This window comes from Mixophyes fleayi, chromosome 3, assembly GCF_038048845.1.
Source record: "Mixophyes fleayi isolate aMixFle1 chromosome 3, aMixFle1.hap1, whole genome shotgun sequence".
NCBI classification, from domain to species: domain Eukaryota; kingdom Metazoa; phylum Chordata; class Amphibia; order Anura; family Limnodynastidae; genus Mixophyes; species Mixophyes fleayi.
In genome coordinates, this window is record NC_134404.1 from 347,244,032 (window position 1) to 347,265,489 (window position 21,458).

Below are 21,458 nucleotides of genomic sequence, written 5' to 3' on the forward strand. Positions count from 1 at the left end.
TCTTACACAGGTGTATCTCACTCATCACTTTCTCTCTTACACAGGTGTGTCTCACTCATCACTTTCTCTCTTACACAGGTGTATCTCACTCATCACTTTCTCTCTTACACAGGTGTATCTCACTCATCACTTTCTCTCTTACACAGGTGTATCTCACTCATCACTCTCTCTTACACAGGTGTATCTCACTCATCACTTTCTCTCTTACACAGGTGTGTCTCACTCATCACTTTCTCTCTTACACAGGTGTGTCTCGCTCATCACTTTCTCTCTTACACAGGTGTGTCTCGCTCATCACTTTCTTACCCAGGTGTATCTCACTCATCACTCTCTTACACAGGTGTGTCTCACTCATCACTTTCTCTCTTACACAGGTGTATCTCACTCATCACTTTCTCTCTTACACAGGTGTATCTCACTCATCACTTTCTCTCTTACACAAGTGTATCTCACTCATCACTCTCTTACACAGGTGTATCTCACTCATCACTTTCTTACACAGGTGTATCTCACTCATCACTTTCTTACACAAGTGTGTCTCACTCATCACTTTCTCTCTTACACAGGTGTATCTCACTCATCACTCTCTTACACAGGTGTGTCTCACTCATCACTTTCTCTCTTACACAGGTGTATCTCACTCATCACTTTCTCTCTTACCCAGGTGTATCTCACTCATCGCTTTCTTACACAGGTGTATCTCACTCATCACTTTCTTACACAGGTGTGTCTCACTCATCTCTTTCTCTCTTACACAGGTGTATCTCACTCATCACTCTCTTACACAGGTGTGTCTCACTCATCACTTTCTCTCTTACACAGGTGTATCTCACTCATCACTTTCTCTCTTACACAGGTGTATCTCACTCATCACTTTCTCTCTTACACAGGTGTATCTCACTCATCACTTTCTCTCTTACACAGGTGTGTCTCACTCATCACTTTCTCTCTTACACAGGTGTATCTCACTCATCACTTTCTCTCTTACACAGGTGTGTCTCACTCATCACTTTCTCTCTTACACAGGTGTATCTCACTCATCACTTTCTCTCTTACACAGGTGTGTCTCACTCATCACTTTCTCTCTTACACAGGTGTGTCTCACACATCACTTTCTCTCTTACCCAAGTGTGTCTCACACATCACTTTCTCTCTTACCCAGGTGTATCTCACACATCACTTTCTCTCTTACCCAAGTGTGTCTCACACATCACTTTCTCTCTTACCCAGGTGTATCTCACACATCACTTTCTCTCTTACCCATGTGTATCTCACTCATCACTTTCTTACACAGGTGTGTCTCACTCATCACTTTCTCTCTTACACAGGTGTATCTCACTCATCACTTTCTCTCTTACACAGGTGTGTCTCACTCATCACTTTCTCTCTTACACAGGTGTATCTCACTCATCACTTTCTCTCTTACACAGGTGTATCTCACTCATCACTTTCTCTCTTACACAGGTGTATCTCTCTCATCACTTTCTCTCTTACACAGTTGTATCTCACTCATCACTTTCTCTCTTACACAGGTGTATCTCACTCATCACTTTCTCTCTTACACAGGTGTGTCTCACTCATCACTTTCTCTCTTACACAGGTGTATCTCACTCATCACTTTCTCTCTTACACAGGTGTGTCTCACTTATCACTTTCTCTCTAACACAGGTGTATCTCACTCATCACTTTCTCTCTTACACAGGTGTATCTCACTCATCACTTTCTCTCTTACACAGGTGTATCTCACTCATCACTTTCTCTCTTACACAGGTGTGTCTCACTCATCACTTTCTCTCTTACACAGGTGTGTCTCACTCATCACTTTCTTACACAGGTGTGTCTCACTCATCACTTTCTTACACAGGTGTGTCTCACTCATCACTTTCTCTCTTACCCAGGTGTGTCTCACTCATCACTCTCTTACACAGGTGTGTCTCACTCATCACATTCTCTCTTACACAGGTGTATCTCACTCATCACTTTCTCTCTTACACAGGTGTGTCTCACTCATCACTTTCTCTCTTACACAGGTGTGTCTCACACATCACTTTCTCTCTTACACAGGTATGTCTCACTCATCACTTTCTCTCTTACACAGGTGTGCCTCACTCATCACTCTCTCTCTTACACAGGTGTATCTCACTCATCACTCTCTCTTACACAGGTGTATCTCACTCATCACTCTCTTACACAGGTGTGTCTCACTCATCACATTCTCTCTTACACAGGTGTATCTCACTCATCACTTTCTCTCTTACACAGGTGTATCTCACTCATCACTTTCTCTCTTACACAGGTGTGTCTCACACATCACTTTCTCTCTTACACAGGTGTGTCTCACTCATCACATTCTCTCTTATACAGGTGTATCTCACTCATCCCTTTCTCTCTTACACAGGTGTATCTCACTCATCACTCTCTCTTACACAGGTGTATCTCACTCATCACTCTCTTACACAGGTGTGTCTCACTCATCACATTCTCTCTTACACAGGTGTATCTCACTCATCACTTTCTCTCTTACACAGGTGTATCTCACTCATCACTTTCTCTCTTACACAGCTGTGTCTCACTCATCACTTTCTTACACAGGTGTATCTCACTCATCACTTTCTCTCTTACACAGGTGTGTCTCACTCATCACATTCTCTCTTACACAGGTGTATCTCACTCATCCCTTTCTCTCTTACACAGGTGTATCTCACTCATCACTCTCTCTTACACAGGTGTATCTCACTCATCACTCTCTTACACAGGTGTGTCTCACTCATCACATTCTCTCTTACACAGGTGTATCTCACTCATCACTTTCTCTCTTACACAGGTGTATCTCACTCATCACTTTCTCTCTTACACAGCTGTGTCTCACTCATCACTTTCTTACACAGGTGTATCTCACTCATCACTTTCTCTCTTACACAGGTATGTCTCACTCATCACTTTCTCTCTTACACAGGTGTGTCTCACTCATCACTTTCTCTCTTACACAGGTGTGTCTCACTCATCACTTTCTCTCTTACACAGGTGTGTCTCACTTATCACTTTCTCTCTTACTCAGGTGTATCTGACACATCACTTTCTCTTTTAAACAGGTGTGTCTCACTCATCACTTTCTTACACAGGTGTGTCTCACTCATCACTTTCTCTCTTGCACAGGTGTGTCTCACTCATCACTTTCTCTCTTACACAGGTGTGTCTCACTCATCACTTTCTCTCTTACCCAGGTGTATCTCCTACGTCACTTTCTCTCTTACCCAGGTGTATCTCACTCATCACTCTCTTACACAGGTGTATCTCACTCATCACTTTCTCTCTTACACAGGTGTGTTTCACACATCACTTTCTCTCTTACACAGGTGTGTCTCACTCATCACTTTCTCTCTTACACAGGTGTGTCTCACTCATCACTCTCTCTCTTACACAGGTGTATCTCACTCATCACTCTCTCTTACACAGGTGTATCTCACTCATCACTCTCTTACACAGGTGTATCTCACTCATCACTCTCTCTTACACAGGTGTATCTCACTCATCACTCTCTTACACAGGTGTATCTCACTCATCACTCTCTCTTACACAGGTGTATCTCACTCATCACTCTCTCTTACACAGGTGTATCTCACTCATCACTTTCTCTCTTACACAGGTGTGTCTCACTCATCACTTTCTCTCTTACACAGGTGTGTCTCACACATCACTTTCTCTCTTACACAGGTATGTCTCACTCATCACTTTCTCTCTTACACAGGTGTGTCTCACTCATCACTCTCTCTCTTACACAGGTGTATCTCACTCATCACTCTCTCTTACACAGGTGTATCTCACTCATCACTCTCTTACACAGGTGTGTCACTCATCACATTCTCTCTTACACAGGTGTATCTCACTCATCACTTTCTCTCTTACACAGGTGTATCGCACTCATCACTCTCTCTTACACAGGTGTATCTCACTCATCACTCTCTTACACAGGTGTGTCTCACTCATCACATTCTCTCTTACACAGGTGTATCTCACTCATCACTTTCTCTCTTACACAGGTGTATCTCACTCATCACTCTCTCTTACACAGGTGTATCTCACTCATCACTTTATCTCTTACACAGGTGTATCTCACTCATCACTCTCTTACACAGGTGTATCTCACTCATCACTTTCTCTCTTACACAGGTGTGTCTCACTCATCACTTTCTCTCTTACACAGGTGTGTCTCACTCATCACTTTCTGTCTTACTCTGGTGTATCTCACACGTCACTTTCTATTGTGCCCAGGTAAGCACCTATTTGAACATGAAAGACAGTGAAAAACACAACACGTGCCAGAGTCTGACAGTGCCACGACTTTCCAGGAAAACTCGGTCATCAGAGCAATATTCATTAATTCCTGCATATGGCTCTTCTACCAACGCCTTTCCTAAAATTAGATCCCATTTACTTTTCAAAAGCTTCAAGAGAAAGAAAAAAGCCCAAAGGCTTACAGTACAAGGGATTATGGGAGTTTACTCAGACAAGAAACATAACACCAAAGAAACCATCAAATATCGAACGTCTACCTGGCCTCCAAAACTGGAAAGGAATACCCCAGCCTTGGAGCCACATCCAGACTTTGAAACATTTCTAAATTATGTAAAAAACCCCCTTACAAAGCATATTGATGCTGAGTGTGTTGTATCTGGCTCTGTTTTAAAGAAAAGTGAACTGAAAAGGCCTACTTCTGACGTACTAACAACACATTCCAGTTGTCAACGTCTGACCTTAGGTTCCGTCTTGACTCTACAGCTCCCCAAGGAATTAAATCTTTTGGACAGCAACCAAGAGGCAATTGCAGTAGTATCCAAGGATGACATTGAATTTGCCAATATTTCAGATTCTGGAAGGGCAGATGAATCACAATGTACAGTGAATGGAAAGCCAGTCAAAGAGGAAGAACACTGCAACATCACCATAAAAGAAACACACTCATCAAGTTCTACATCATGGATAGAAGCCTTATCTAGTAGTTCTGGATATTGCAGGCAGAATATACATGGGTATGGGAAGTCCATAGACAGTTTACAAAGTCGGGAATTAGAAGACTTGACTGATGATTTTATCAACTTTAAGATAGATAGACTTTCCCCTATTGTCTTACAGAACCTTGAACCTGAGTGGGCGAAAAGGAGAGCTGCCTTAAATTCACCTGAAACAAAAGATGTTATTTTAGCAGATTGCAAGGACTCAAATTCCCACCACAAATATCATAGTTGGACTGGTATCTACTCATCGTCCGTCTGCCAAAAGGCAGGAGGAAATGTTCATTGTGTAAAGACATATAATGATGATGAGCAGAAGCATGAACAACTCAGATCAAATTGTTCCTCCGTAGATTTCCCCAATGCAAATGTTAAAACATCCAGCCCAGTACATGAGCCTTACATCTTCCTGGAGACCCCGCCTGGAAGCAGGACTTTCAATAAAGCAAACCCTCATTCATTCCCTGAAGTCCTCCATCCAGACCATGAGTTTCTGGAACATGATGATGAAGAGCTAGAAGGAATATGGAATAATGCAAGAAAGGGTCAACCAGGGGGCCCTACACAGACATCTGACAATGTATCACTGAAAGAGACAGGGGAGGGCTACCTGTCACCTGTGAAACACACTGATCCTTGTGGCAAAGTAATAATGAGGACTGAACCCAACTTGCTGGTGGCCACTTTTACACTGCCCAACTCTGCGGCTTTAGCTACAGACTATGTTAGAGAGAAGGGCCCAGATCCTTGCCAGAATGACTTTTGCCGAAGTAAAAGTGTTGTAGCTGCCTGCCCGGACTATCATCTGCCAGGAGTTAGTGAGACAGTGCAGGGTCCGGTTAGTCCAAAACTTGACACTGCAAAAGAGGATTCAACTACATCCACGGTGAGATATATTTATGATGGATAGTGAAACAATTATGTTCAATTCTGCCTCATTCCTCCTACATGATCTCTCAATACAACATTCCATGTCCCCATCTGTTATTTACTTCTCTATTTGAAGCTCTACAAGACAATCTCCCATGTATACCCTGGGTACAATGAGCTGTCCATGTGTTTGTATAATTCCCCCACCTGTATCCCGAGTATAATGGACTGTCCATGTGTTTGTATGATTCCGCCATGGACTGTCCATGTCTTCGTATGATCCCCCACCTGTATCCGGGGTAGAATGGACTGTCCATGTGTTTGTATGATTCCCCCACCTGTATCCCGGGTATAATGGACTGTCCATGTCTTTGTATGATTCCCCCACCTGTATCCCGGGTAGAATGGACTGTCCATGTGTTTGTATGATTCCCCCACCTGTTTCCCGGGTAGAATGGACTGTCCATGTGTGTTTGTATGATTCCCTCACCTGTATCCCTGGTATAATGGACTCTCCATGTGTTTGTATGATTCCCCCACCTGTATCCCGGGTATAATGGTCTGTCCATGTGTTTGTATGATTCTGCCACCTGTATCCCAGGTATAATGGTCTGTTCATGTGTTTGTATGATTCCACCACCTGTATCCCAGGTATAATGGTCTGTCCATGTGTTTGTATGATTCCGCCATGGACTGTCCATGTGTTTGTATGATTCCCTAACCTGTATCCCAGGTATAATGGACTGTCCATGTCTTTGTATGATCCCCACACCTGTATCCCGGGTAAAATGGACTGTCCATGTGTTTGTTTGATTCCCCCACCTGTATCCCGGGTATAATGGACTATCCAGGTCTTTGTATGATCCCCACACCTGTATCCTGGGTAGAATGGACTGTCCAGGTCTTTGTATGATTCCCCCACCTGTATCCCGGGTAGAATGGACTGTCCAGGTCTTTGTATGATTCCCCCACCTGTATCCCGGGTAGAATGGACTGTCCATGTGTTTACATGATTCCCCCACCTTTATCCCAGGTAGAATGTGTGTGTGTGAATCATTGTAACATTTACCTTAATACTTGCAGGTGACCCGGAAATTGGATTTTCACTTGATGGAAGGTCCCCTGGAGAAGAAGCACATTCTACAGCCAGGGGGCAAGAAGGCAAGTGGTAGATGGGGAGGCAATAAAATGACCTGAGTGACTGCAATATCCTACTAAAGAGACATATTTATAAATATGAAATGTTTTATTTATTTTGAAAGTTGTTTTTTATTGAAATTATATGTACAGTGTTGACAGATAAAAGATACAATTAACATTATATGGCTAAAGAGAAAAAAAAAAGTATAGTTATTATTATCGCTTATAAACACCGATCCGATCGCCCACAACAGTAAAACCACCTGCGTAATATTCTGTAGGTCCCCCTCGTGCCACCAAAACAGCTCTGACCTGTCGAGGTATGGACTACACAAGACCTCTCAAGGTGTCGTGTGGTCACTGGCACCAAGACAGCAGATCCTTTAAGTCTTGTAAGTTGCAGTCTCCATGGCTTGTTTTTCCAGCACATCCCACAGATGCTCGATCAGATTGAGATCTGGGTAATTTGGAGGCCAAGTCAACACTTTGAACTCTTCGTCATGTTCCTCAAACCATTCCTGAACAATTTTTGCAGTGTGCCATTATCCTGCTGAAAGAGGCCACTGCCATCTGGGAAAACCGTTGCCGCGAAGGGGTGTACTTGGTCTGCAACACTGTTTAGGTAGGTGGTACGTGTCAAAGTAACATCCTCATAATTGCCAGGGCCCAAGGTTTCCCAGCAGAACATTGCTCAGAGCTTTACACTGCCTCCACCTGCTTGCCTCTTGCCATAGTAATATCCTGGTGCCATCTCTTCCTCAGGTAAACGATGCGCACGCACCCAAGGGGTCCACATGATGTAAAAGAAAACGTGATTCCTCAGACCAGGCCACCTTCTTACATTGCTCCATGGTCTGGTTCTGTAGCTCACATGCCCAATGTAGGCGCTTTCAGCGGTGGACAGGGGCCAGCATGAGCACTCTGCGGCTACGCAGCCCAATACGCAGCAAACTGTGATGCACTATGTGTTTTGACACCTTTCTATCATAGCCAGCACTAACTTTTTCAGCAATTTGTGCTACAGTACCTCTTATGTGGGATTGGACTAGATGGGCTACCCTTTGCTTCCCACGCGCATCAGTGAGCCTTAGACACCCATGATCCTGTCGCCAGTTATTATTATTATTATTATCGTTTATTTGTTAGGCGCCACAAGGTTTCCGCAGCGCCGTACATGGTACAAACAGTAGACTATACAGGGTAAAACAGTACAGAACAATAAACACAAAGTACCAGTACTTCAGAAACTCCAGGCAGGCAGATACAGTAGAGACGGAGCGGAAGAACAGGTATGGAGTTCACTATTTGTCCTTTGTTGGACCACTTTTGGTAGGTACTAACCACTGCATACCAGGAACACCCCACAAGTCCTGCTAGTTTGGAGATGCTCTAACCCAGTCATTTAGCCATCACAATTTGACCCTTGTCAAAGTCGCTCAGATCCTTACGGGTGCCCATTTTTCTTGCTTCCAACACATCAACTTCAAGAACTGACTGTTCACTTGCTATCCCACCAGTTGACAGGTGCCATTGTAACGAGATAATCAATGTTAATCACTTGACTTGTCAGTGGTTTTACTGTTGTGGCTGATCAGTGTATATAGCTTCATCACATTAGGAAGTGCTATACGGAGAATATTTATCACTCACATCAGTCCCTACCCCAATGGAGCTTACAGTCTAAATTCCTTAACACACACAGACTAGGGTCCATTTTGTCGGTAGCCAATTAACCTACCAGTATGTTTTTGGAGTGTGGGAGGAAACCGGAGAACCCAGATGAAACTTACACAATCATGGGGAGAACAAACAAACTCCACACAGGTAGTGCCCCGATCAGAATACTCAACAGTGTAATAGTGTGTTAGTTTGTCTTACAGTCTAACAGTTTGGATTGAATAGACTATGCCAAATAGAGGAAGCAATGCCACCTACAAGAGTACCTGAGCTAGATTTATACATCTGCACCAGCAGAAAAGCATTTCACATGTTTACCCAAGTCTCCAACCGAGGGTGAATTTCACAACATGCCAAAATACCAGATTGGAATCCATGTAAAAGGTCTCCAGTGCATATAGTCTGGTTGTGGGGAATTTATAATTGTATGGGAAGGGGGAGTCCTTGTAACAACAATTTGTTATTGCACCACATGCATCTGTGTCACCTCATAGTACATCCTAATGTCACCTCATCATACCTCATAATATCACCTCATAGTACCTCCCAATATTACCTAGAACATCCCAATGTCACCTCATCATACCTCATAATATCACCTCATAGTACATCCCAATGTCACCTCAATGTACCTCATAATATCACCTCATAGTACCTCCCAATGTCACCTCATAGTACCTACTAATATCAGCTCATAGTATTAGGCCATAGTATAACGTCATAGTATCTCTTAATATCACCCCTTACGATTTCATATTATTACATTTCAACGTCTCTTATAATTATAGCATTTCCTTTTTCTTCATTTACATATTATTATTACTTTTATGACCCTAATTTTTAAGGTATTTGCACTGGTATATGTACGTCTATTACGGAGCTAAACGTATAACGTGATGGTAGAAAGTGGTGGCTGTGGTCAGACTAACACCGCCTTCAAGCTGCTGCAACAATCTGACTGTTTTTAATGGCTCTACCATTCTGTAAACTCCTGCTAAAATATACATATTCCTCAAACTGGAGTTTAGTCTGTGCTTTTGTGTGGTGTCCACTGAGAACCAATCGTTAATAATTATCCACACTCTGCATCATCTTGCTGCATTAATCCATGTGTTACTTTGTAAAAACAGACTTATCAGCAATTAATTGTTGTAGGCCATCACAAAGCAGGCCGTAGATAATGTCACTTCTGTGCCCCCGCCTCAAAGAAATGTCACAGTATGAACCTAGTCTATGCTGTTCCCACTGAGAAGGTATCATGTTTGGCAAATATTTATATGCCTCCCTTTCTACAGGCCTCCTGTCGCACGTGGGGTGTCTTCTATGCAGTGCTGGTCAGGAGGACCCTCTGCTTCTACCATGACCGCAAACATTCCACCAAGGTGAGTACAAGCTGCTCAGCTATTACCGGGTGAAACGGTAGATTCTGTGACGGGTCAGTATTCTGTGCCGTGTGGAAGGGTCATGTTGGAGGATCAGTATTCTGTGGCGGGTGGAAGGGGTCATGCTGGATGCTCAGTATTCTGTGCCGTGTGGAAGGGTCATGTTGGAGGATCAGTATTCTGTGGCGGGTGGAAGGGGTCATGTTGGAGGCTCAGTATTCTGTGCCAGGTGGAAGGGGTCATGTTGGAGGCTCAGTATTCTGTAGCGGGTGGAAGGGGTCATGTTGGAGGATCAGTATTCTGTGCCAGGTGGAAGGGGTCATGTTAGAGGATCAGTATTCTGTGCCAGGTGGAAGGGGTCATGTTGGAGGATCAGTATTCTGTACCGGGTGGAAGGGGTCATGTTGGAGGATCAGTATTCTGTGGCGGGTGGAAGGGGTCATGTTGGAGGATCAGTATTCTGTGCCAGGTGGAAGGGGTCATGTTAGAGGCTAAGTATTCTGTGCCAGGTGGAAGGGATCATGTTGGAGGCTCAGTATTCTGTGCCAGGTGGAAGGGGTCATGTTGGAGGATCAGTATTCTGTGGCGGGTGGAAGGGGTCATGTTGGAGGCTCAGTATTCTGTAGCGGGTGGAATGGGTCGTGTTGGAGGATCAGTATTCTGTGGCGGGTGGAAGGGGTCATGTTGGAGGCTCAGTATTCTGTGCCAGGTGGAAGATGTTATGTTGGAGGCTCAGTATTCTGTGCCAGGTGGAAGGGATCATGTTGGAGGCTCAGTATTCTGTGCCATGCGGAAGGGATCATGTTGGAGGATCAGTATTCTGTGCCAGGTGGAAGGGGTCATGCTGGAGGCTCAGTATTCTGTGCCAGGTGGAAGGGGTCATGCTGGAGGCTCAGTATTCTGTGCCAGGTGGAAGGGGTCATGCTGGAGGATCAGTATACTGTGCCAGGTGGAAGGGATCATGTTGGAGGATCAGTATTCTGTGCCAGGTGGAAGGGGTCTTGTTATATGCTCAGTATTCTGTGCCAGGTGGAAGGGGTCATGTTAGAGGCTCAGTATTCTGTGCCAAGTGGAAGGGGTCATGCTGGATGCTCAGTATTCTGTGCCAGGTGGAAGGGGTCATGCTGGAGGCTCAGTATTCTGTGCCAGGTGGAAGGGATCATGTTGGAGGATCAGTATTCTGTGCCAGGTGGAAGGGATCATGTTGGAGGATCAGTATTCTGTGGCGGATGGAAGGGGTCATGTTGGGAGGCTCAGTATTCTGTGCCGGGTGGAAGGGGTCATGTTAGAGGCTCAGTATTCTGTGCCAGGTGGAAGGGGTCATGCTGGAGGCTCAGTATTCTGTGCCAGGTGGAAGGGGTCATGCTGGGGGATCAGTATTCTGTGTCAGGTGGAAGGGGTCATGCTGGAGGCTCAGTATTCTGTGCCAGGTGGAAGGGGTCATGCTGGAAGATCAGTATTCTGTGCCAGGTGGAAGGGGTCATGTTGGAGGATCAGTATTCTGTACCGGGTGGAAGGGGTCATGTTGGAGGCTCAGTATTCTGTGCCAGGTGGAAGGGGTCATGCTGGAGGATCAGTATTCTGTGCCAGGTGGAAGATGTTATGTTGATCAATATTATGTGCCAGGTAGAAGGGATCATGTTGGAGGCTCAGTATTCTGTGCCAGGTGGAAGGGGTCATGCTGGAGGATCTGTATTCTGTGCCAGGTGGAAGGGATCATGTTGGAGGCTCAGTATTCTATGCCAGGTGGAAGGGGTCATGCTGGAGGATCAGTATTCTGTGCCAGGTGGAAGGGATCATGTTGGAGGATCAGTATTCTGTGCCGGGTGGAAGGGGTCATGCTGGAGGATCAGTATTCTGTGCCAGGTGGAAGGGGTCATGTTAAAGGCTCAGTATTCTGTGCCGGGTGGAAGGGGTCATGCTGGAGGATCAGTATTCTGTGCCAGGTGGAAGGGATCATGTTAGAGGCTCAGTATTCTGTGCCAGGTGGAAGGGGTCATGTTGGAGGATCAGTATTCTGTGGCGGGTGGAAGGGGTCATGTTGGAGGCTCAGTATTCTGTGCCAGGTGGAAGATGTTATGTTGGAGGCTCAGTATTCTGTGCCAGGTGGAAGGGATCATGTTGGAGGCTCAGTATTCTGTGCCATGTGGAAGGGATCATGTTGGAGGATCAGTATTTTGTGCCGGGTGGAAGGGGTCATGTTAGAGGCTCAGTATTCTGTGCCAGGTGGAAGGGGTCATGCTGGAGGATCAGTATTCTGTGCCAGGTGGAAGATGTTATGTTGGAGGATCGGTATTATGTGCCAGGTGGAAGGGGTCATGCTGGAGGATCAGTATTCTGTGCCAGGTGGAAGGGATCATGTTGGAGGATCAGTATTCTGTGCCGGGTGGAAGGGGTCATGTTGGAGGATCAGTATTCTGTGCCAGGTGGAAGGGGTCATGCTGGATGCTCAGTATTCTGTGCCAGGTGGAAGGGGTCATGCTGGAGGCTCAGTATTCTGTGCCAGGTGAAAGGGATCATGTTGGAGGATCAGTATTCTGTGGCGGGTGGTAGGGGTCATGTTGGAGGATCAGTATTCTGTGCCAGGTGGAAGGGGTCATGTTGGAGGCTCAGTATTCTGTGCCGGGTGGAAGATGTCATGTTGGAGGCTCAGTATTCTGTGCCAGGTGGAAGGGGTCATGTTGGAGGATCAGTATTCTGTGCCAGGTGGAAGAGGTCATGTTGGAGGCTCAGTATTCTGTGTCGGGTGGAAGGGGTCCTGTTGGAGGATCAGTATTCTGTGCCAGGTGGAAGGGGTCATGTTGGAGGCTCACATTGATTGTGTATATTATGTTTCTGTATTATAAGACTTAGTACAGTGAGTTCGAGTTACCCGCTATGGACAGTAGTCACACCCACTGCGCTTACTGTCCCACTCATATACCTTTTGTGTCTCCCCACAGAGTTCTTTGTCTTCACCCCCCTTGCACCTCACAGGAGCTGTATGCACCACAGAATCAGACTATGTTAAGAGAAGTAACTGCTTCCGGCTACGGTGAGTACCCCAATAATACTTGCCTCTGATTCATATGGCATAATCTGGCTATAAACTACCGTTATCAGATCGGCCAAGCTGCACACCTAAAATACACAGGCTGCATGGTTACTATTCTGATTTTTTATTGCTGCATAATTGCATAGCAACAACTGCAGGTATGTATTAATTGGGGTGTAGCCTTGTGGCCTGTATTGTGTCTACAGCGAATATACTATACCTAGCCACATGCCGATACATATACTTCATCTAGAAAACATGCAATACAAATACCGATCAACCACATTATTAAAACCACCTGTCTCATCTTGTGTTGGTCCCCCTCGTGCTGCTAAAGCAGCTCTGACCCGTTGAGGCATGGACTCCACAAGACCTCTGAATGTGTCCTGTGGTATCTGGCACCAAGACGTTAGCAGCAGATTCTTTAAGTCCTGTAAGTTGTGAGGTGGGGCCTCCATGGCTCGGACTTGTTTTTCAAGCACATCCCACAAATGCTTGATCGGATTGAAATCTGGGGAATTTGGAGGCCAAGTCAATTCTTGAACCCTCTGTCATGTTCCTCAAACGGTTTCTGAACATTCTTTGCAGTGTGGCATGGCGCATTATCCTGCTGAAAGAGGCCACTGCCATCGGAATACCATTGTCATGAAGGGTTGTACTTAGTCTGCAATAATGTTTAGGTAGGTGGTACATGTCAAAGTAACATCCGTATGAATGCCAGGACCCAAGGTTTCCCAGCAGAACATTGCCCAGAGCATCACACTACCTCCACCAGCTTTCCTTCTTCCCACAGTGCATCCTGGTGCCATCTCTTCCCCAGTTAAACAGCGGACACGCACTCAACCGTTCACATCATGTTAAAGAAAACATGAATCATCAGTCTAGGCCACCTTCTCCCATTGTTCCATAGTCCAGTTCTGAGGCTCACGTACCCGTTGTAGGCGCTTTCAGCGGTGGACAGGAGTCAGCATGGCACTCTGACCGTTCTGCAGTTACACAGCCCCATACGCAGAAAGCTGCAATGCACTGTGTGTTCTGACACCTTTCTATCATAGCCAACATTAACTTTTTCAGCATCTTGTGCTACAGTATCTCTTCTGTGGGATTGGACCATAAGTGCTAGCCTTCATTCCTCACGTGCATCAGTGAGCCCTGGGCGCCCATGACCCTGTCACCGGTTCTCCAGTTGTCCTTCGTTAAACCAATTTTGGTAGGTACTTACCACTGCATACCAGGAACACCCAACAAGACCTGCTGTATTAGAAATGCTCTGACCCAGCCATCTAGCCATCACAATTTGGTCTTTTCAAATTCGTTTAGATCCTTACACTTTCCCATTTTGACTGTTCACTTACTGCCTAATATATCCCATATCCCACCCCCTGACAGGCATCATTGTAACAAGATAATCAATGTTATTCACTTCACTTGTCACTGGTTTTACTGTTGTGGCTGATCGGTGTACACACACACACACACACACACACACACACACACACACACACACACACACACACACACACACACACACACACACACACACACACACACACACACACACACACACACACACACACACACACACACACACACACACACACGGCCTGATTCAGAGTAAGACGTATGTCTATTTGTGTGACGTATGTATGCTGGTTTTTGCATTGCGCTTGTTCAGAAGGTGAATGTACGCATCTGAAGAGGAATGACGGGGAGGAAAGGGATGTTCTAACATAGGCAATGTATAAAAAGGTCGTGTTTGAGCAATTCAGCACTCATTACAACTTGGACATAGTCGTGGATACGGCTGAAAAAGTGTTTTTATTTGCGGGAGGTCAACGACAGGTGTAAGTGGCATATGATGATGATGACAAACACTCAAACTAGTGAACTGCTTGTGGTCAAAGGTATGCAAATGATTCGCAGACACTTATTTACTGTTTATAGTTTCTTAGTGCTGTACCCCCTGTGTTATTTACCATATTTGCCTTCTCTACCCTTTACTTCCTATTTATTTTTCCTCTCATGTACCCACCTTTCTTTCTCTTCCTATATCCTGGCCCCTCAGATTAACGGATGGCTCAGAATATCTGTTTCGGGCCCCGACCTCTGAGCTGCTCCAGGAGTGGGTGTCTAAGGTCCGTCATAATTCAGGTGAGTACAAGTAATTTGCGGACACCTGTAATCTAGTAGACAATAGGGATTAGGGAAGAACTCCACAGAGTGACAGCCATAGGCGGCTAAGATAGCGGACGATAGGCTGTACTGGGGTAATTATTGATGATGTAGCCTCTGGAAATGGTTAATGAGTCATTGATGAGTCTCAGAGGGCCAGTTACTAGCAGTTTGCCAAAGTTGGAAGTGTAGCATTGTACAAAATGACTTAGTATGCTAAAGCAGTAAGATTGCCCTTCATTGGAAATAAGGGGCCTTGCCAAAACCCTGAAAAATAGCCCCATACCATTATCCCCCTCCACTAAACTTCACAGTTGGCATAATCAAGTCAGGCAGGTAATCTTCTCTGGGCATCCGCTAAACCCAGACTCGCCCATCTGACTGCCAAACAGAAAAGCGTGATTTGTCACTCCACAGAACATGTTTCCACTGCTACACAGTCCAGTGCTTTACACCACTCCATCCGACGCTTGGCATTGGTCTTGGTGATGTGAGGCTGCATGCAGCTGCTCAGCCATGGAAACCTATTTCATTAAACACCTGTGTCACAGTTTTTATTACATTAAAGCCAGTGGAAGTTCAAAACTCTTCAGCTACGGAATCAGCAGAGCGGTGGTGACTTTTACGCACCATGTGCCTTAGCAGTCGTTGACCCTGCTCTGTGATTTTACGTGGTCTTCTGCTTCGTGGCGGAGTTTATGTTGTTCCTAAGCGCTTCCACTTTCTAATAATATCACGTACAGTTGACGGTGGAATATCCAGTAGCGATGAAATTTCATGAACCATCTTATTGCAAAGGTGGCATCTTATCACAGTACCACGCTGGAAGTCACTGAGCTCTTCAGAACAACCCATTTTGTATCACAAATGTTTGCAAATGGAAACTACATGGCTGGGTGCTTGATTTTATACACCTCTGGCAACGGGTCTGATTGAAACACCTGAATTCCATAATTAACAGGCGTGGCCAAATACCTTTGTCCATATAGTGTATCTATATTTATAGAATGTTGGTATGTGTTGCTGAAGGATGTCTCTTTTCTTTCACAGGGATGGAGGACACAGATCTGCTTGTGGATTCAATGCTGGGCACAAATCTCTCTCCATGTCACATGTCTCGGTGAGATCATGTTATGGTGAACAAGATTTTCCCTATTGATATAGTTTATCAATGTATTTACTTATCCAGATTTCTGTCCCTGAAATTAAACCGCAGAGAGGTTCTAGCCAAGACTCAAGGTCTGTTACGTACATATTAAAATTATGGGATAGTTGGTGATCAGATGTTGTCATTATGGGATAGTTGGTGATCAGTTATAAGCATTAAGTGGTACAGTTTACACATAGTTATCTATTTCCGCATTCTCAGAGTTGATTCCTTAAGCCCCTGGATGTCAGACTTGTGCCACCCTATACCAGTGCGAGGCAGAGATTTGGTGCATCGGCCACATCAGAAGGAGCCGGAGAACGTACAAGCTGGTAAGAATAAGAAGCCACTTTGGTTGTAACAACTACAACAAATTTACTCTGATTTGGGTCCTGACCTATAGCACATTGTTTGGATGGGATCTTATAACATTGGGTGTCTTCATCATGACAAAACTATTGCAGAAATCCCACCACCAACCTTAGAATAACCGTTTCATGGGAAGGAAGTGATGTAAAATATACACAAGAGAAGAATGTAGAGACAAGCGTATTGATACAGGATACATACGACTTACAGAGATATGGAATACAAAGCTGCTGCATTGACATAACAATCTGTACATGGGAAGGCTGACGAGTAAGGCTATGGTGCAGCTTGCAGACAACAGTTTTGATCATCTGGAATGTTACAGAATAATTTATGGTGCTGGGGGAAGATAGATGGTCGGGTTGACCGGAGTCAGCAGGAAAACAATTTATATAACCAAGTCACCTATTAGGGGTGCCGCATACATGATATTGAGCCGATGGGTGATGGGTGGGGTTAGGAGACAGACGTGGCATAATGCCAACTTTATATGTATCTGAACGTGGACATTTCAGTTACAGTCACCACTTTCTTCTCCTGTAAACAGACGACTGCAGAGCTAGCACTTGCCCTCAGCTACCAAGCAGATTGCCAGAGTCTGAGAATGCTGATCCGGACCGTGACAGTAACCTAATGGAAAGCAGGAGGCGGTCCCAGTCGTTCAGCTCAGGTGAGTCTACGGCAGCTCACTTATTGCATATGAAATAGCTGTTATTTGGTGTCATTGATCAAAATCTGCGTCCCTGAGATAATGCTCTATAATTAGCTGATAGTGCCAAATAGGATCTTACAATGCAGACCTAAAGTGGGTGTGAGACGACCTACATTCCTTCACCACTGGTGCTTACAGATCAACTACACACTGAATCAATATTCACTACTAGCCAGTGATAGCACTGAGAATGCAGCCTATGCATTCACTAGGAACCGGTGACATCATGAGAATGAGGCCTATTAATACACTAGGAACGGATGTATTCAATGTCTACATTAAAGCATGTGTGATAAATCTGACACATGGAAATAATGAATCGAGGAAAGTACCAAAAGTGCTAGTTCGACAATATGCAGCCTGATGTGTCCAGATTCAGTACTACGAGCTCTGATGGATCCCCTATCACCCTTGAACACTAAGAGAAGTAAGAAGGGGAGTAACGGGAGAGCTGCTGGGAAGAACCAGCAGATGGTGATATTATATTGGATTCCATACCGTGACATTGAACTCCTCTGTATCGTTGGCAATCATCATCATCATCATCACCATTTATTTATATAGCGCCACTGATTCCGCAATGCTGTACAGAGAACTCATTCACATCAGTCCCTGCCCCATTGGGCTTACAGTCTAAATTCCCTAACACAAACACAGAGAGAGAGAGAGAGAGAGAGAGAGGGTCAATTTTGATAGCAGCGAATTAACTTACTAGTATGTTTTTGGAGTGTGGGAGGAAACCGGAGCACCCGGAGGAAACCCACGTAAACACGGGGAGAACATACAAACTCCACACAGATAAGGCCATGGTCGGGAATTGAACTTATGCAGTGAGGCAGAAGTGTAATGAGCACTTACAAGGGTGAAACAGTTTGTTTGTAGGTGGGAATTCTGTCTCAGTACTGGCTGAAAAGATGTCTCCCATGTAAATTCAGACCCATTAACCAATGTATTCAATGTAGAAATACATTCTAATTAGACCCTCTCTGTCCCGTTCACAGTGCTGTATGCTCGTTTATGGATGGTTTTAAATATTAGACCCCATGACCTCTCTGCAGCCTTTGACACTGTGGACCACCCCCTCCTGCTGCAAACTCTTCTCTCTCTCGGCCTCCCTGGTTCTGTCCATGCCTGGTTCGCCTCATACCTCGCTAATCGCTCCTTCTCTGTATCCACGTCTGGTTCTTCCTCCTCCCCCTACCCTCTCCCCGTAGGAGTCCCGCAGGGCTCTGTTCTTGGCCCTCTATTCTTTTTGCTCTACACTTCCTCCTTCGGTCTTCAGTATCACCTTTATGCTGACGACATTCAACTCTACATCTCTTCTTCTGATCTTTCTTCCACCCTCCTCTCTCGTGTATCTGACTGCCTCTCCGCCATCTCCTCCTGGATGTCCGAGCGCTTTCTCAAAATCAATATCTCTAAAACTGAAATCATTGTCTTTCCTCCACCCAGACTTCCATCCCACGATGACCTCTCTATTGTCGTCAACAACACCACCATCTCCTCTGTCACCCAACTTCGCTGCCTGGGTGTCACCCTCGACTCCTCTCTCTCTCTTTTGCCCCCCACATTCATTCCCTTGCCCAAGCCTGTCGCTTCCAACTACGCAACATCGCCCGCATCCGTCCTTTTCTCTCTCAGGATGCCACCCAAACTATCATCCACGCACTCATCATCTCCCGCCTTGATTATTGTAACCTCCTCCTCACTGGCCTTCCCCACTCCCGTCTCTCCCCCCTCCGCTCTATACTCAATGCGGCCGCAAGACTCATCTTCCTCTCACGCCGCTCCTCCTCTGCCTCCTCTCTCTGCCTTGCCTTACACTGGCTCCCCTTCCCCTACAGAATCCTTTTCAAACTCCTCACCACCACTTACAAGGCTCTCTCCAACTCTACTGCCCCTTATATCTCTAACCTCCTCTCCATTCACACTCCTGCCCGCTCCCTGCGCTCGGCCAACGACCGCCGCCTCTCCTCCACCCTTATCACCTCTTTCCACTCCAGAATCCAAGACTTTTCCCGTGCAGCCCCCCTTCTCTGGAACGACCTCCCTCGTTCCATCTCTCCTACTCTGTGCTCCTTCAAACGTGCACTCAAAACTCACCTCTTCCTGAAAAGCCTACCAACCATCTACTTAACCCCCATCTCCTCCCTTTGCTCGTCCTCCCTTCTCTCCTCTTGCCTCAACTGGCTCCTCTTGTGCCTGGTCTGTTTACCCTCCCTTAGGATGTAAGCTCGTATGAGCAGGGCCCCCTCCCCTCACTGTCTCCATAGCTGTTCTTACGCTCCGTCTTTACTCCATATGACTGGCCAGAGTTTCTGAAGTATTGGTACTTTTTGTTCATTGTTCTGTATGGTTTCACCCTGTATAGTCTACTGTTAGTACTGTGTGCGGCGCTGCGGATACCTTGTGGCGCCTAACAAATAAATGATAATAATAATATGTATATCATGAAAGACAGACATGACGTAAACTATTCTTGCTGCATTGTTTCATCTATGTCTCCTACTCACATGATATTTTCCTGTTATTTTGTTGCAGTCACGTATCAGAAGATGAGCTCCGTTCCCAATCCCCAGGAGATCTTTCCAAACTACTCAGTGACCCTTTATATTGACGACCCTATGACCCGACGTGGACGCTGTCATTCATTTGCCACCTCGCATGGAGAGGCTCACACAAGCCACATGGCCGACCTGAAGCCACGGAATAAATCTGTATTCAGAAAGTTTTTCCGCAAGAAAGAATAATGGACCCAAAAATGCTCAACACCACTATGACTGAAACATTGAACCTCACAACTCCTGGGGCCCATCACAAAGTCTGTAATGAGGAGACAAGTTTGAAGGAAGAGCCTTGTCGGCTGAAGTAACAGAGCAGGTTGGATCATATTGGCACTGGCTGGCATATGCAATATAAGATGAGCAGAGGAATAATTAGAGAAAAGTCATGAATAATTGTAAGTGTAAGACATACTGTGCAGAAAGGACTGAGATGGAGGAAGAGGCGTTGTAGGAAGCCACCAGCAGAAATGACTTTGACTGAACCTTGCACTGGTGATGGCTTTCTGATTATGGTGTCCCGCAAATAAAGAGGGAAACCTGCATTGTTTAAATGGAAGTGAGATTCAGCCACAGAGGAGGACAATGGGAGTGATGGTCCTCATACTGACCTATGCAAATATACATAATTATATTAATGCCTCATTATTTATGAATATTCTGTAGGGGTTGCTCCTCTGGAATTGGGGAAGGGGCTCATCAAAGTGCATATGTAAACGCTCCTCTGGATCTCGGGGGACAGGAGTGATGGGTGGAAGTAGTTTCCTGCACTGATCTTTATTTCTTCCAGGTTTAACTTAATTATGACTATTTGTGCTCCCTTCGCAGTTGATTACCTTCTGTTTTCTACACCTCACACCCCCATTCCTAGTGGGACGTACAAGTCAGGAAGCAGGTTACGCACATTGTCAGCGAGTCTGTCCCCCTGCACATCAGTAATTGCCCCATCCTACTACCACTGTCTCAGATCAGTAATTGCCCTCAGCTGTATCTAACCCTATCATTGATCCCCCTGCACATCAGTAATTGCCCCAGCAGTATCAGCCCCCACCTTTTTTCAGCGATACCCTGCATATCACTAACACGATTTTGTGTGTATCTCGTATAATATTTATATAATAAAAGATAATCTTTTTCTGGCTGGAGTACTTCCTGACATGTCCTAAGGTTGCAATCTGTATCTTGTATTATAATATCAGTAACGAAAATTCACAGAAGTGTTTCACCGGAACAAGTGCATGAGGATGATGATGATGAATCTATATAAATATGTCTAGAGGCTCAGGAAACCCATCCCCAATGTGGATACATCCAACCAGATATCTTATCCAAAGCAACCAAAACATAGGAACATAGTGCAAGTGCCACAATCATATATTAAT

At 45.3% G+C, this 21,458-nt stretch overlaps 1 protein-coding gene across 3 annotated transcripts in view; it reads left to right on the forward strand.

Annotated features, from left to right (window-relative positions):
- Nucleotides 1-21,217, forward strand: part of LOC142145032 (uncharacterized) — a 93,277-nt gene extending 72,060 nt beyond the window's left edge. For 2 of the 3 annotated variants that reach the window (XM_075204483.1, XM_075204484.1), the window contains 9 exons: nt 4,273-5,898; nt 6,966-7,043; nt 9,995-10,081; nt 13,024-13,115; nt 15,181-15,266; nt 16,338-16,407; nt 16,657-16,766; nt 17,351-17,473; nt 20,057-21,217. In XM_075204483.1, coding sequence (XP_075060584.1) covers nt 4,273-5,898; nt 6,966-7,043; nt 9,995-10,081; nt 13,024-13,115; nt 15,181-15,266; nt 16,338-16,407; nt 16,657-16,766; nt 17,351-17,473; nt 20,057-20,265 — 2,481 coding nt within the window. In that variant the 3' untranslated portion in view covers nt 20,266-21,217. The remainder of the gene's footprint in view (nt 1-4,272; nt 5,899-6,965; nt 7,044-9,994; nt 10,082-13,023; nt 13,116-15,180; nt 15,267-16,337; nt 16,408-16,656; nt 16,767-17,350; nt 17,474-20,056) is intronic. The other variant, XM_075204485.1, reaches the window with a different exon arrangement.
- The last annotated feature ends 241 nt before the right edge of the window (nt 21,218-21,458 follow it).